Source organism: Saimiri boliviensis, chromosome 11 (genome assembly GCF_048565385.1).
Source record: "Saimiri boliviensis isolate mSaiBol1 chromosome 11, mSaiBol1.pri, whole genome shotgun sequence".
Lineage (NCBI taxonomy): Eukaryota > Metazoa > Chordata > Mammalia > Primates > Cebidae > Saimiri > Saimiri boliviensis.
The window spans coordinates 116,883,073-116,898,187 of NC_133459.1; the positions used below are offsets into that span (position 1 = coordinate 116,883,073).

The following is a 15,115-nucleotide window of genomic DNA, read 5'->3' on the forward strand; positions in this document are numbered from 1 at the left end:
ACAATTTAGAGAGGAATATAAGTGAATTGATGGAGTTGAAAAACACAATACCAGAACTACGTGAAGTATGCACAAGTTTTAACAGCCGAATTGATCAAGCAGAAGAAAGGATATCAGAGGTCGAAGACCAACTCAATGAAATAAAACAAGAAGACAAGATTAGAGAAAAAGGATAAAAAGGAACGAGCAAAGTCTCCAAGAAATATGGGACTATGTGAAAAGACCTAATCTACGCTTGATAGGTGTACCTGAATGTGACGAAGAGAATGAATCCAAGCTGGAAAATATGCTTCAGGACATTATTCAGGAAAATTTTCCCAGCCTAGTAAGGCAGGATAATATTCAACTCCAGGTAATACAGAGAACACCACAGAGATATTCCTCAAGAAGAGCAACTCCAAGGCACATAATCGTCAGATTCACCAGGGTTGAAATGACGGAGAAAATACTAAGGGCAGCCAGAGAGAAAGGTCAGGTTACCCACAAAGGGAAGCCTATCAGACTTACAGCAGATCTCTCAGCAGAAACCCTACAAGCCAGAAGAGAGTGGGGGCCAATATTCAACATCCTTAAAGAAAAGAACTTTCAACCCAGAATTTCACATCCAGCCAAACTAAGCTTCACAAGTGAAGGAAAAATAAAGTTTTTTTGTGAATAAGCAAGCACTCAGAGATTTCATCACCACCAGGCCTGCTTTACAAGAGCTTCTGAAAGAACCACTACACATAGAAAGGAACAAACAGTATCAGCCTTTCTAAAAAAATTATCAAAAAGAGCATCAATATAATGAAGAATTTACATCAACTGATGGACAAAATAGCCAGCTAATGGCAGTATTAAATTCACATATATTATTATTAATTCTAAATTTAAATTGACTAAATCCCTCAATCCAAAGACAGGCAATTTGAATAAAAAACTAAAACCCATCAGTATGCTGCATCCAGACCCATCTCACATTCAAGGATACACAAAGACTCCAAACAAGGGATGGAGAAAGATTTACCAACCGAACAGAGAGCTAAAATAAATAAATAAAAAGCAGAAGTTACAATTAAGCAACAAAGATCAAAAGAAGCAAAGAAGGACATTATATAATGATAAAAGGATCAATGCAACAACAAGAAGAGCTAAAGATTCTAAATATATACGCACCCAATAAAGGAATACGCAGACATACAAGACTTATAAAGAGACTTAGACTCCCACATAATAATAGTGGGAGACTTCAACATTAATATTAGACAGATCAATGAGACAGAATTTTTTTTTTTTTTTTTTTGAGACAGAGTTTCGCTCTTGTTACCCAGGCTGGAGTGCAATGGCGCGATCTCGGCTCACCGCAACCTCCGCCTCCTGGGTTCAGGCAATTCTTCTGCCTCAGCCTCCTGAGTAGCTGGAATTACAGGCACGCGCCACCATGCCCAGCTAATTTTTTGTATTTTTAGTAGAGACGGGGTTTCACCTTGTTGACCAGGATGGTCTCGATCTCTCGACCTCGTGATCCACCCGCCTCGGCCTCCCAAAGTGCTGGGATTACAGGCTTGAGCCACCATGCCCGGCCGAGACAGAAAATTAACAACGATATTCAGGACTTGAACTCAGATCTGGAACAAGTAAATGTAATTAACATTTATAGAACTCTCCACTTTAAATATACAAAATATACACTCTTATCAGTACCGCATCATATCAACTTAGAAGTTCAAAAGAAATCTTGGTTGGCTCCTTGTTTGTTATTCTCTTCCCTCATTTTCTTTTATATCTCCATTTTTAAGGACAATTATAGGCATACCCATATTTAGATTGCATTCTAGCCTGGGCAATAAAGCAATACCCCCATCCTCTCTCTCTCTTCCTCTTTCTCTTTCTTCCTCTTCTTTATTCTTTTTCTTATAAAAAAAAAAAAAAAAATTGGGTAAGCACCAGCCTTCATAAAGCATGAGTTTGCCCCTGTGAAGAAGGATAAGGCAATAATAAATAATTAAAGACGAAGCCATGAAGGTACCCATACTGTCAAAAAAAAAAAAATATATATGTATATATATATATATATATATATATATATATATATATACTGCATAAGAGTTTAAAATCCTTATTACATTTTCTGAATTTGTTGGTTCTAACTGGATTTTACAGGAGGTAACCAGCAAGAAACATCTGGATTCTCTAAGATCTTTACTGTCACCTGAGAGAATCGAATGTTTCCTGGACTTGGATGGTTATTCTTGTGCTCAAGGGAATTGGGAAGTGTTTAGGGTTAGTCATCAGAAGGAAGAAAATACTGCAAATCACCCAGTCAATAGTGGTCTGGTAGTGCCCTCAGGTCATCTCTTGCTGCGTTTGTTTCTACATTTTTCCTTTTCTGTGGAGAACATGCACATCCTTATACACAAAATTAAGAGAGTAGGGAAACCCTATTGTGAAATACTATTTTAATATTATGACATTGTCATGCTCGCTTTGATGACTCATATAGTAAAATTGGAACCATATAGAGAAGGTATCATGGCTTCTGCACAAGGATGATATGCAAATTCGGGAAGCATTCCATATTTTTAAAATCTGTATATTATGACATTGACGGTTTATACAAAATCCCAGACTATTGCCAGAGACTGAAGATGTCATCAGATGGTCTCAGGACAAGTTCATATCCTCCTGAAGTCTATAACCCACCACAATAAGGTGACTCTTTCAGTAACTTCCATGTGACAGGTCTCCTATGATGTTCACTTGTGACATTCTTGCCATAGTCACTGTGAATTCTCAATAGAAGTCTTCTAGTGCAACATTGTGATTAGGAGGAATTTCAAGTTCCAGAATTACAGTGTTATGCCTTAAGTCAGACAAAAATCTTAGCACCAAATTATTATGGGTGTTTCATTTGCCTAAAGAACTATTCCAAAAAACCCCAGCACTTCTTCAGGGAATGTACTGATAAGAATAAAGAACAAAATAAAAATTGTCATTCATGACTTCAGATTTTGAATGCTGCTTTCAAGGTAAAAACCATTTTCAAACCTATTTTACTTTTAGACTTCTTATCTCCTTGGAACCTTCATTTATTCATTCATTCTTTTATTCTCTTAATAAATGTTTATGAATTACCTTCTCTATGCCAGGTGTTAAGGAAATAACAATACATTATAATTTCCCTTAAAATTCTGATCATTCTTCCTTTTTAAAGCATTGTGTTCTATATTAAAAGCAGATACACAAAATACCTGCTCTACTTTATACGTTTCTTGTGTTCCATACTCTAAACAGCATTTTAAAACATTTTGGACACAATAGATCCTTAATATTTGGTGGTAGAGTTAGTTGAAAATTAGGGACCCATTGTATTTTTAAATTCAAATGTCCAACGTGCCTTTTCACAGAAGATAAAAAGCTCTGTCTCTCATTTCAGTCTATGTTCTCAGGATTAAATCACAGTAGACTTCATTTTTCATGGGGTGCAAATTCAGTCACCACCTGGCCTTACCAATACCCTGCATCATCTAGTGGCACAAGAAGGTGAATATAGATTAAAGAGTATATGGAAAAAAACACTTGTACTGAGGAATTTCAGGTAAAACATGGGTTCTTTTTAATGGAATCATTAATCCAGAGCCTAATCTTCCTCTATTCTTTTGCTCCTTTCTTGCTTCCCATTCTGAAGCTTCAAAGAAGCTCCTGTTTGAGTGTACTTTCCCAAGTCACTGCTATGATTTTAACTCAGAGGTCACTAAGTCAAATGCCTACAGGGACCAGATGGGAAAGATAAATAAATGCTGGGGGCTGAAGCAAGAAAGCTAGGAAGTGAGAGGGACTATAGCAGACCACAGGACAAGTGCCACACAGAGGTCACACCAGCCTGTGTGTGAGAGGTTTGGTTAGCTGATCTGATTTTTAAAACAGCCAGAATCTAGATGTTTATGTAAAACGTCCCAATTTGTAGATACTGGAAGAAACAAAACACAATCTGCCAAGGGCTGCCATTAACAACCTGTGTTCTCATTGGTATTGAGCGCAAAGCACTGAAAACACCACAGGTTTCTGAAATGTCCTTGAAGAGTGTCAGTTGAGTTCTATGATCTAACCTTATGGTCAGATCAAGGCAAAAGAGAAGGCAAAGATTCTTATCAGGAATGTGATTTGATATTGGTCAAATTAGTACATTTTCATAAGTCTAATTAGTAGGCTTCCATTCTGCAGTTTTTAAAAAAATGTAATAAAGTAACTTTTTTTTAGCTAAGAAAGGGGGAATGATATAAATATATATTCAATTTTTAAAAACACTCAATTTTGCTTTTATTTACATAAAGAAGAAACATTGGCACTAGAAGGATAAATTCAAAATTAATAGAAGTGATTACTTATGGAGGTAGTACAAGAGAGAATAAAATTTCTCAATGAATATTTTTAATTTAATTTTTATTTTTGAACCAGATAAACATATTACATATTCAAAAATTAAATTTAAAAATAAAAATAAAAAACATCAAAATTACAATTTTTATTAACAGAGAAGTATGATAGGTTGATAAATAAATTAGAGACTGGCCACTGTGCCATGTATTTGTAGTCGTAGCTGCTAGGGAGGCTCAGATGGGAGGACTGCTCAAGCCCAGAAGTTCTAGATTACAGTGAACTATGATCTTGCCACTGCACTCCAGCCTAGGTGATAGATCAAGACTAAATAAATAAATTAGAAAGCATAAAAATAAATAACTATAACATTGTATGAGGGAAGCAGAATTTTAAAAGTTCAAGAAGAAAAGGGAAAAATGTTATCTTTCTGATAGCTAAATAAATGACCTTGTAACTTACTCTTTAAAGGATGATACTCTTTAAATGGTATCAAGGTGCATGATATTTATATTGGATACACTTATGAGTTGTGTGACAGGGTTTTTAAATTAATTTATTATTATTATTATTATTATTATTTTAGACAGAGTCTCGCTCTGTTGCCAGGCTGGAGTGCGATGGTGCAATCTTGGCTCACTGCAGTCTCTGCCTCCCAGGTTCAAGCAAGTCTCTGTCTCAGCCTCCTGAGTAGCTGGGATTACAGTCACCCGCCACCACACCCAGCTAATTTTTTTATTTTTTAGATGCAGGGTTTCACCATGTTGCCCAGGCTGGTCTTGAACTCCTGACCTAGTTATCCATCCACCTTGACCTCCCAAAGTGCTGGGATTACAGGTGTGAGCCACTGTGCCTGGCCACAGTTTTATTTTTAAATGCCAATATTTACAACACAAAACTGAAATTTACTTCCTTTATAATTGCTTAATTTTATGATAAAAAAATTTTGGGTGTTGCTATAAAACATCAGAGAATTCATGTCTTTTTTTTTTTTTTTTTTTTTTAGATGGAGTTTCGCTCTTGTTACACAGGCTGGAGTGCAATGGCGCAATCTCAGCTCACCGCAACCTCCACCTCCTGGGCTCAGGCAATTCTCCTGCCTCAGCCTCCTAAGTAGCTGGGATTACAGGCACGCGCCACCACGCCCAGCTGGTTTTTTGTATTTTTAGTAGAGACGGGGTTTCACCATGTTGACCAGGATGGTCTCGATCTCTCGACCTCGTGATCCACCCACCTCGGCCTCCCAAAGTGCTGGGATTACAGGCTTGAGCCACCGCGCCCGGCCAGAGAATTCATATCTTTTTAAAAATTCTTTTGAGAATATATAAACAAGAAGTTCAAAGACCAGTGATCTTGATTTTCCTGTATTGGAACCCACTGGAGTCATTTCTTTGTCTCCATCATGTGTAATGTAACTTCTGGAAGGCCAAAGTTACACTATACATGATGACTAAGAGGCCGCAAATTAGCACCTCTGAACACAACCAGATGAATTAGTTTTGGATTAGCTAGCTTTTACTTAGAAAAACTGAAATCTTTAAGTCCCATAAGAACACGTACCAGAACAGGTACATTTGGATGTTTGTAAAGTAGGTCCAGTGTATGACATGAGGGATGGCCAGGCCTCTGCAGTGAGAGTTCAGGAGAACATCAGACCAGAGGCAGAAAGGATCCTGTCCAAATCTGCCAAGGCCAACCTGCTTGGATCCATCTTGGGACTCATCCAAGTGGGTTTATAGCCAAACTGCACGTCCAGTGGTACAAGGGCCCACCTGGATGCTGGGGCATGTGAAGACAAGGGAAGCAACTCAAGTTTGAAATGAAAATCTTGTAAATTAATTCTTGCCATTCAAATAAAACATTAATTTCATTTAGTCTTGGGTGATTCTAAATGGAAACCTGAATCACCATTTCTACTCATTTGTTTCCAATTTTGTCCTTGTTATCCTTGTTTATATCCTTTACCACGAGGAACCCCAGACCACCAGGCACCTCTCACCTCCCACCTGACCCTCTCTAGGCTCTTCACATCTCCTATTCTGAACTCTTCTCAAGACTCCCCAGTTTCTGAGTCTTTTCCACGGTGCCCTCTATCATCAGCAAAATCCTCTACCTCCTCAACTGCTTTTCTGAATATCTCCTTCACCTTCTTGTCCTAATGCCAATCTGACTCATCCCTGTGGACGCTGCTGTCCCTGCAGCCTTCCCAGTGCCCTCATAGCACTGGACTGGGAAGTAGGAGAGGGCTCTTATTGCTTCTTTCAAGCTATTCTTCTTCCCACCTCTCTAATTCCACCCCCTGCCCATTATCTTTTTAAAAAATCATCTCCTCTGATATTGTCACTCACCTTCGTCATGCCTCACCTACTCACTCACACATCACTGTCTTATTTATCAAGGACTTTAGCTTTTGCTACTGGCATCTTCCCCAGCATCTCCCCTCTCCTAAGTCTTATTGCTTTTAATACACAAGTATATAATCTGTATGAAAGTCTGTCCTTGACTCGCTTCCAATGATCCTGCCTCCACATCCCTTAGCCATTCACTGCCATAGTCACATCCCACCCTAGGTTTCATCAGTCCTCCATAGTATCAATTTCATGGATCCCACTCAAATTACCACACTGTTGTGGTCACCCTGCAGAAGCCAGATGGGCTCCTCCACCTAAAATTTCATTTGGATGTTGAGACTGATGATGTCACACATGCACCAAGATGGTGTGAAGAGGTTTGTTAAGATACTACAGCTTTCTGGGGAGAGCAGGGGAGGCTCCCAGACCGGTTAAAAAATGGCTTAAGAGAGCAAAGAAAGGAGACTATCTTAGGATTTCATGGTGGTTAAGGGATAGGACCACAGTGAGGGTTCTCTCACACGGGCTGGGTCTTGCATGGTTTGAACTTCCTGCTGGCATCAAAGGCATCTAGGCTTTCTTATGCTTGCACAGGGGAAAGAGGAGTGGTAGGGCTTCAAAGTTGTCAGCACAAATAAAAAATGGACTCAGACTTACAAAATATCTATTTATTTAGAGACAGTGTCTCACTCTGTTGCCCATGTTAGAGTATATGGCACCATCATGGCTTGCTACAACCTCCTGCCTCAGCCTTCAGAGTAGCTGGGACTATAGGTGCACACCACCATGCTCAGCTAATTTTTAAATTTTTTGTAGAGATGGCGTTTTGTTATATTGCTCAGGCTGGTCTTGCACTCCTGTCCTCAAATGATCCTCCTGTCTGAGCCTCCCAAAGTGCTGGCTTTACAGACATGAGACACTATGCCCAGCCTCAGACTATTATATACCTCCTATCTTTCCAGATCATTCTCTCTTTTCCCTAGACTCCTACAATCCCTCAACCCCAGGAGGACTTGCAATTAATTGATCCTACCACCTTTTAACTGTCTTTAACCTCTCCATATCCACTCTTCCCTCTTCATTGATCTTAAATTCCATGGTGAATCATAATCACACCCTTGCTTATATCCTCAACTTCCTTGCTCTCTTCTCCTTGCTCTTATTCCTTTGGTAAAATATGATTAAACAGAATTCTCAGCCTACTCTGGACCTGCTTCCCAGAAGCTAATTATTGCTGGAGAAAGAAGCACGATCCTACTAAACTGTCTTACTTAAATTCATGACCAGAAACTGAAGTGGGCCCTACATGACACTCAACAAGCACACAATTTTTTTCTAGTACACTGTCTTCTCGTTCTCCTAGATGACAATTCACACCTTCTCTTCCCTTCTCACATAATCTTTCCCACCTCCTCCCAGGTGATAGCATTACTTTCTACATCTCTAAGAAAATTGAAGCAATCAGAAGAGAACTTCCAAAGATTCCTATTACCAGGCCTACTCACCTGCCTGCCTGTTCCCATAAATGAACAGTTTGTACTCCTGTCTACAAATGATCCTTCCCCCATGTGTTAGTTTTCAAACCCTTTTTCCCTTCCTTCTCAAGGACACCACTCCAGTACTTCTCACTTCTTGTTTCTACATGAATTTCCTTTTCTTCCGGATCATTCCCATTAAAAACAAGTATTTCTCCCCCCACCATATATTTATTTAAAGAAATGGTCTGTCACCCAGGATGGAGTGCATTGAGGTGCATTGACCATAGCTCACTGCAGCCTTGACCTCCTGTGCTCAGTCTCTCCCCATTTTTTTCCAGTCTTCTTTTGACTCTACTTCTACCACCAGTTACTGTTCCAGATTTGGGCTCCCCTTTGTAGGAGAACTTCTCAAAAGAATTGTTTCTATTAGCCATCTCCAGTTTTGCTCCTCTCGTTTTATTTCTTAAACCCACTCCAATCAAATTTTTCCTCTATTGCTCCCCTGAAGGGTTATCAATAACCTCCATGTCACTAAATCCAACAGTCAATTCTCAGTGCTCATTTGCATAGGAGCACTCCCGCCTACCAGATCCAGGAGCTTCACGGTGTCTCACTCAGGTCTCCCACTTCACTGGCTGCTCCTTTTTAGTCTCCTTAGCTGGTTTCATCCACTACCCTGCCTGATAGCTGCATTGGTCCCCAGGGCTCCGTCCTTGGTTCTCTTTTATTTACACTCACTTCCTTGGTGATCTTAGGCAGTCTCATGGCTTTAAACACCATCTAAATGCTGATATCTCTCATATACCTCTAGCTTGGACCACTATCCTCAATCTTAGACTCACTCATATATACAGCTGCCTAATCAAGATCACTTCAATTTCTAATAGATGCCTTAAAATGTAACATGTCCAAAACTGAACTCCTTTTTTGCCTCAAAATTCCTCTACTTGCAGTCTTCCCCATCTCTCTTGCTGTTTTCCCCATCACCTTTATTAGCATTCTTACCTTATTTGATTTTATTGATTACATTTATTATTTATTGTCCCTCTCTCTAATATCCACGAGAGCAAGTATTTGTGTCTGTTTTGTTCATTCATTGAACAAACAACTTGAATAGTGCCTGGGTACTCATAAATCTTTATTAAATGAATGAATGAAACCACTAGGATCCATCCTTACCTTATTCAGAAATTGCTGTCTCTTAACCCAAACAAAATCAACGAAAAATTGGTTTATCTGAAAGCAATAAAATAAGACCAAGTAGCTGTAGTCCTAGCAATACAGGAGGATGGCTTCAGCTCAGGAGTTTGAGTCCAGCCTAGGCAACATGGTAAGACCCCTCTCAAAAACAGAAAGAACCACCACCATAAAAAAAATGGCAGAGGTTTAAAAACTGTTGTATTTGGGTTGAGGGAGGGGCAGACGTGAAGGTACTCTTCAGAAACAAGGCACCTGAACAAGGCTTACGTAAAAACCAAGTGAGAATGAGTAATGGTTTGCTTCTGGGGAAACCACTTCTCAGAGCAATAGGCCTGAAAGAGCTCTAACCGGCCACCTAAACTTTGTTAGCATCACGCGGAAACATGGTAGGTGGGGTAAAAAGAACCCCCCCCACCAAAAAAACAAAAAACAAAACAAAAAAAACTTCGGAATTCCATTACAAGTCACTTGGATCAACAGCTGTTCTCCCACTAGGGTGGCTCTTTTTTTCCCCTTATTTGGAACTCATTGTCAAAAGAAAGCCACCACACCCTGTATTATGTAGCCTTAACTAAGTAGCAGGCCACGTCCAGGCTCCGTGCCTTCAGGACTGTGTTTAATTCTGTGCGGTTTGTTTGTTTGTTTGTTTCTTTTGAAATCAGTGTTCCTGGGTGGGGCCAGGAAAACTCTGAAGCAGTCTCAAAAACAATACAAACCAAAAAAGTCGGAATTTTTTTAAAGTACATGTTTTTGAAAAGTTGAAGGCTGTTGGAGGCCAACTGGAGGAGGGCAGAGAGGCACCGAGTTGGGCAGCGGGGCGCCTGTCCGCGTTCGGCGCGGAGCCCAGTCCTGGGGCGATGCCCCGGTCTGCATCTCCAGCAGCTGCAGACACCCCCATCTCCCGACCGCCACCAAGAGCGAGGGAGGACAAGCCGGTCCCCAGAAAAGGAGCCCCAAGCTTCCCTTGAATTTCGAAACAACCCATCCAGACACGTCTTGACTCCAGGAGCAGAGTCCTTGGGGAGCGTCGGTGCTGCTGCGGCGGGGTGGCGGGACGCGCAGCCGGGCGCCGCGCTGGGAGCCGGAAGCCGGAGCAGGCTGTGAGGCCAGCGGGCCGGGGGTCGCCGCCCCAGCCTGCGAGGCGCACGCCCCAATCCGCGCTGAGCGTGCGGCACCCCGGCTTCCGCGGCACCCCCTCCCGCCTCCGCGCGCCTCCCCTTTAAGCTCCAGGCGCAGTCATTTGTGTCGGCGGAGGCGAGGTGTGACTCCCCTTTATGGCGGAGTCGGCGGCAAGCCGCTCTGACAGCCGCGGCTGCCGGGCGAACAGGGCAGAAGGCCGGGCCTCGGGCCGCCAGCCGCGGTTACTGCAGCTGGGCCGAGGGAAGCGCGGCGCGCGCCGCGGCGGGGGCGGGGGAGTGGGCGGGCCCGGCCCGGCAGGGGGCGGGGAGGCGGGGGGGCGGGGAGCCCGGCCGCCGGCGCGCGGGTCCGCCTCTGACTGCAGCGCGGCGGGGCGATGTGTGATTACCATGGCGAGGAGTCTCTGTCCGGGGCCCTGGCTGAGGAAACCCTATTACCTCCAGGTAGGCCGGCGCCCTCCCCGCCCCCCGCCCCCCGCCGCGGGAGCACCCGGCCGCGCGCCCTGCCGCGCCGCGCGGGACCGGCCGGCTCCCCTCCTCCCGCTCCGGGTCTGCGCCCGCCCGAACCCCGCCGCCCCCTGCCGTCCGGCACCTGGCGGCGCGCGCTCCCCAGCCTCCTCGGCGGCGCTGCCGACGCCCCCCACCGCGGCCCTCGCGCCTCCAGCGCCACAGCCAGCCCGGCTCCAGGGCCCGGCTCCGGGGCCCGCGTCGTCCCGCCTGGGTTCGCCCTCGCACCCTGAGAGCCCCGAGACGTGACCCGGGGACGACCCCCGCGCTCCGGGTGCTGCCCGCAGCCCTGCTTCCTTCCAGGCGGAGCTCGACGGGCCGCCTTCTCCCTGGTGGTTTCGGGGCTTTCCCCCCTCCCCCGTGCGCCCCCGCAGGTCGGCTGCTCTTGACTCCGTGTCTTGGGTCTTAAGTCGGTGGTAGAAGAGGTGGTGTGGCATTCCTCCGTATCTTAGAAAATTATGACAATTTGTCACACCAGTGTTTCCCCAGACCCCAAAAAGCAGCGCCGAGCCCCTTGGTTGGGTCTTTCCATCACACCCAGGATTTAAATGGGAGGTGGAGATCGATAAGCCTGAACCAGGCGGCTGGGTGTTTGCTATTTTAAAGGAAAGGGGCTGGTGGCTGGTCTGCAGATCCCAAATACTCCAGCAATGCAAACGTAATTCTCAGTCATGTCGTGTGTACTGTTCGCGTGTTAATTTTTCATGATTTCCCGTTCCACCCTCTGTTCCGCTGCCAGTCTATGCCTTGGAACCCTACTACTGCCTAAGTGTACTGTTTGGTCACCAGGGGGACCTAGTAGACACCGCGAGTAGCTGAGCGCAAATCCATCACTCCGATGGAAAAACAACTACCAATCAATGCCTTGCGTGGGTCAGCAGTGTTAGCCAACACTGCATTCAGAGGACGGTATTCCTTTACTGCTTATATTAAAAAGGCCTAAAGGTATTGGTAGATGATTTGGGGTCAGCTGGCGCTTTTATAAATTAAGAAAAAAGTTGAGAAGATAACCATCATGGGGCAAGTAAATACTACATTTTTCTTTGAAAATTGTATGTGTGAGTCATTACCCTGAAATGAGTGATGTACTGCAAATTGGAAGCATGATTTGACAACCCATGATATTAAGCGTCTACGAATAAAACTGAGTCTTTGTAGTAAGCACCACCAATAGTAATAGTAATATTAATTGTGCCCTTGAGTAACACTATCACCACCGCATCTGTAATTCAGCCCAGGCCAGGTACCTCTTTATAATCCTTTGTAATACCTCACACGTGTTAAGAAAAAAAAAAAAAAAAAAAATCTTACCTGCCAGGCACGGTGGCTCACACTTGTAATCCCAGCATTTGGGAGGCCGAGGTGGGCAGATTGCTTCAGCTCAGGAGTTTGAGATCAGCCTGGGCAATATTGTGAAACCCTGTCTCTACTAAAAATACAAAAAAACAAAAAACAAAAAAAACCATAGTTGGGTGGGATGGAGGGTGCCTGTGGTCCGAGCAGCTACTCTGCGAGGCTGAAGTGGGAGTATGGCTTGAGCTGGGGAGCAGAGATTGCAGTCAGCCGAGATCAGCCACTGCACTCCAGCTTGGGCAACAGGGTGAGACCCTATCTCTGAAAACAAAAACAAAAACAAAAAAAAAAACAAAAAAACCCAACAAGAAGTATTTTACTATGGAAATTTTTATACATTCAGAAAACAGAAAAGAATAGTGAACTGTCATATGCCCATCACCTGTCCTCAACAGTCAGTATTTTGTTTCGTTTCTCCTCCCCCACCCCTTTCAACCAACGTATTCATTCATTCGTTCGTTCATTCATTTATTTTTGAGACGGTGCCTTCCTCTGTTGCGCAGGCTGGAGTGCAGTGGCGCCATCGGGGCTCACTGCAGCCTTGACTTTCCGGGCCCAGGTAATCCTTTCACCTCAGCCTCCTGAGTAGCTGGGACTACAGGCACATACCACCATACCCAGCTAATTTTTGTACTTTTTGTAGACACGGCGTTTCATCATGTTGCCATGGCTAGTCTCAAACTCTTGGGTTCAAGCAATCCTCCTGCCTTGACCTCCCAGAGTGCTGGGATTACAGGCATAAACCACCAAGCATAGCTGAACCAGAGTATTTTAAAACAAATCTCAGACATCACAATCAGTTAATCTGAGTACCTCATATGCATTTCTGATAGATAAGGATATTTTTAGACATAATCATAACACCATTATCATGCCTAACAAAGTTAATAACAATTTATTTTTTCCCACCCTGAGATATGCATCAACCTGAGATTACCGACGAAATTTCGATTTGCCATGGAGTGGGTTTACTGTGATTTGAATGAATCTTTCCACAAAAACAAAACAAAAAACCCTCCTCTTATCAGCTCGTTCATGCCAGAAATTCTTCTTATGAGGGAAACTAGTTTTCATTTCATGTTGTGGAAGAATGTCTTAGAATACAGATGTCTGGTTTAAGTAACTTTTCCTGTGAATGAATGAATGATTTTAATTTAAAGTGAGGGTGTAATTATTCAGCAGGTATAAGAGGTCTTGTTCTGTTTTGGGGTAGGGAAAGGGTGTAGAGTACGGGAAGGAGTTGGATTTATTTCAAAGATAGAGGGAAGAGATGAAGGGCCAGGAAGAGGAGAGAAAGGTTACAGAGACCAGCTTTGTATACTTACACTTTTGCTGTTTGTCTTTAACTGGATGGGGTCACAAACCAGTTATGTCCTGAGGTGTTCAGGCCTTAGGAGTTGCAAGTTCCCTTTTTTCTATAGTTTGCAGGAGAAAACTTTTAAGGGAACTTCATTCAGCTTAGTTGTAAGGGAACTTCATTCTCAGTATTTTTATTAATCCAGATATCACTGTGGCATTTGGTAACACTTTTGGAGAACTGTAGCATTATGCAATTTATGATATATTTTCAGCCATAATGGGTATTCGTGGGCTAATACAGGCACCTGATCACTGTTCATAGCTTTGTTTATATAGCAAAGGAGATTTTACTGCCTGTGAAAAGACAAACTTGTGTTTTATATGCGTACCATAATATATTATTCAGCAATAAAGTGAAAAGAAGTTCTGATACATACTGTAACATGGATGAACCTTAAAAACTTTAAATACATGAAAGAAACCAGTCACAAAAGATCATGTGTTATTTCATTCATGTGAGATGTCCAGAATGGGCAAATCTATAAAGACAAAAAAGTAGATTAGTGATTACTTATCGGGAAATGGGGAGTAACTACTGATGGATACAAGGTATTCTTGAGGGGAATGGAAATGTTCTAAAATTGATAGTGATGATTGTTCCACAAGTCTGTGAATATACCAAAACCTACTGAACTTTATGCTTTAAATGAATAAATTGTAGGATATGTGAATTATTTATGTATCTCCATAAAACTGTTAAAAAAGAAAAATAAATGAACTGAGTTTATCATCAAAGTGGTCCTTCTCTCTACCTTCTGCTGCAAATTCCACCAAGGCCAGCTTTTTGGTGCAGGAAGCACTTATTCCAGGGGAGCGGTGCAGGCACACTATTAGTGTGTGCAGCCCCTCTTTGTGCTAGGAAGACTTGTGACCTTCCTGGAATAGCCAACAGACATTTACCTGAGCAACGAGCTTCTCATGGCAAGGCATCTTGCCCAGAGCAAGCCAATTTATGGTGCCATGCTTTCCAGGCATTTTGTTGAAACATTACTTGGGAAATAACACTTCCTGGACTGGCTAAATGATGCAGCACATTGTACAGAGTAGAATCCTGCCTCTGAGATCAGAAACTGTGGGTGTATTAACTGCCTAAACCATTTTAGGCAGTATTTTTCTTCCATGTCCTGTTATGGTATATACTGCTTGTGGCTTGCTTGGGTGTGGTAACCCAGAATGACACCTGCATTTGTCTGTGTTTAGCAATGTGTTTTCTACAGACTAGGATTCTACTTTGTTTAGGGTTTGCTCTCATAGTCTGAGTGAAGCTGATAACACAGCCACCCTGTTATTTGTTGGTTTTGGTTTAAAATACCTTCTTCCTTCTCACTGTTGTTAAGTCCTAAAAGAATGAAAGTTAAGACAGTTCAGCATAATT

At 42.9% G+C, this 15,115-nt stretch overlaps 1 protein-coding gene and 1 non-coding gene across 3 annotated transcripts in view; both read left to right on the forward strand.

Annotated features, from left to right (window-relative positions):
• Positions 1-2,454: 2,454 nt before the first annotated feature.
• On the forward strand, positions 2,455-2,563 carry LOC120360563 (U6 spliceosomal RNA). The gene has a single exon (XR_005577027.1). It is a non-coding gene; the product is annotated as a U6 spliceosomal RNA (small nuclear RNA).
• Positions 2,564-10,834: 8,271 nt separating this feature from the next.
• The window catches only part of DIPK1A (divergent protein kinase domain 1A), a 197,273-nt gene continuing 192,992 nt past the window's right edge, over positions 10,835-15,115 (forward strand). The window contains exon 1 of one of the 2 annotated variants that reach the window (XM_039460907.2): positions 10,835-10,965. In XM_039460907.2, the coding sequence (XP_039316841.1) occupies positions 10,912-10,965 (54 nt within the window). In that variant the 5' untranslated portion in view covers positions 10,835-10,911. The remainder of the gene's footprint in view (positions 10,966-15,115) is intronic. The other variant, XM_074381424.1, reaches the window with a different exon arrangement.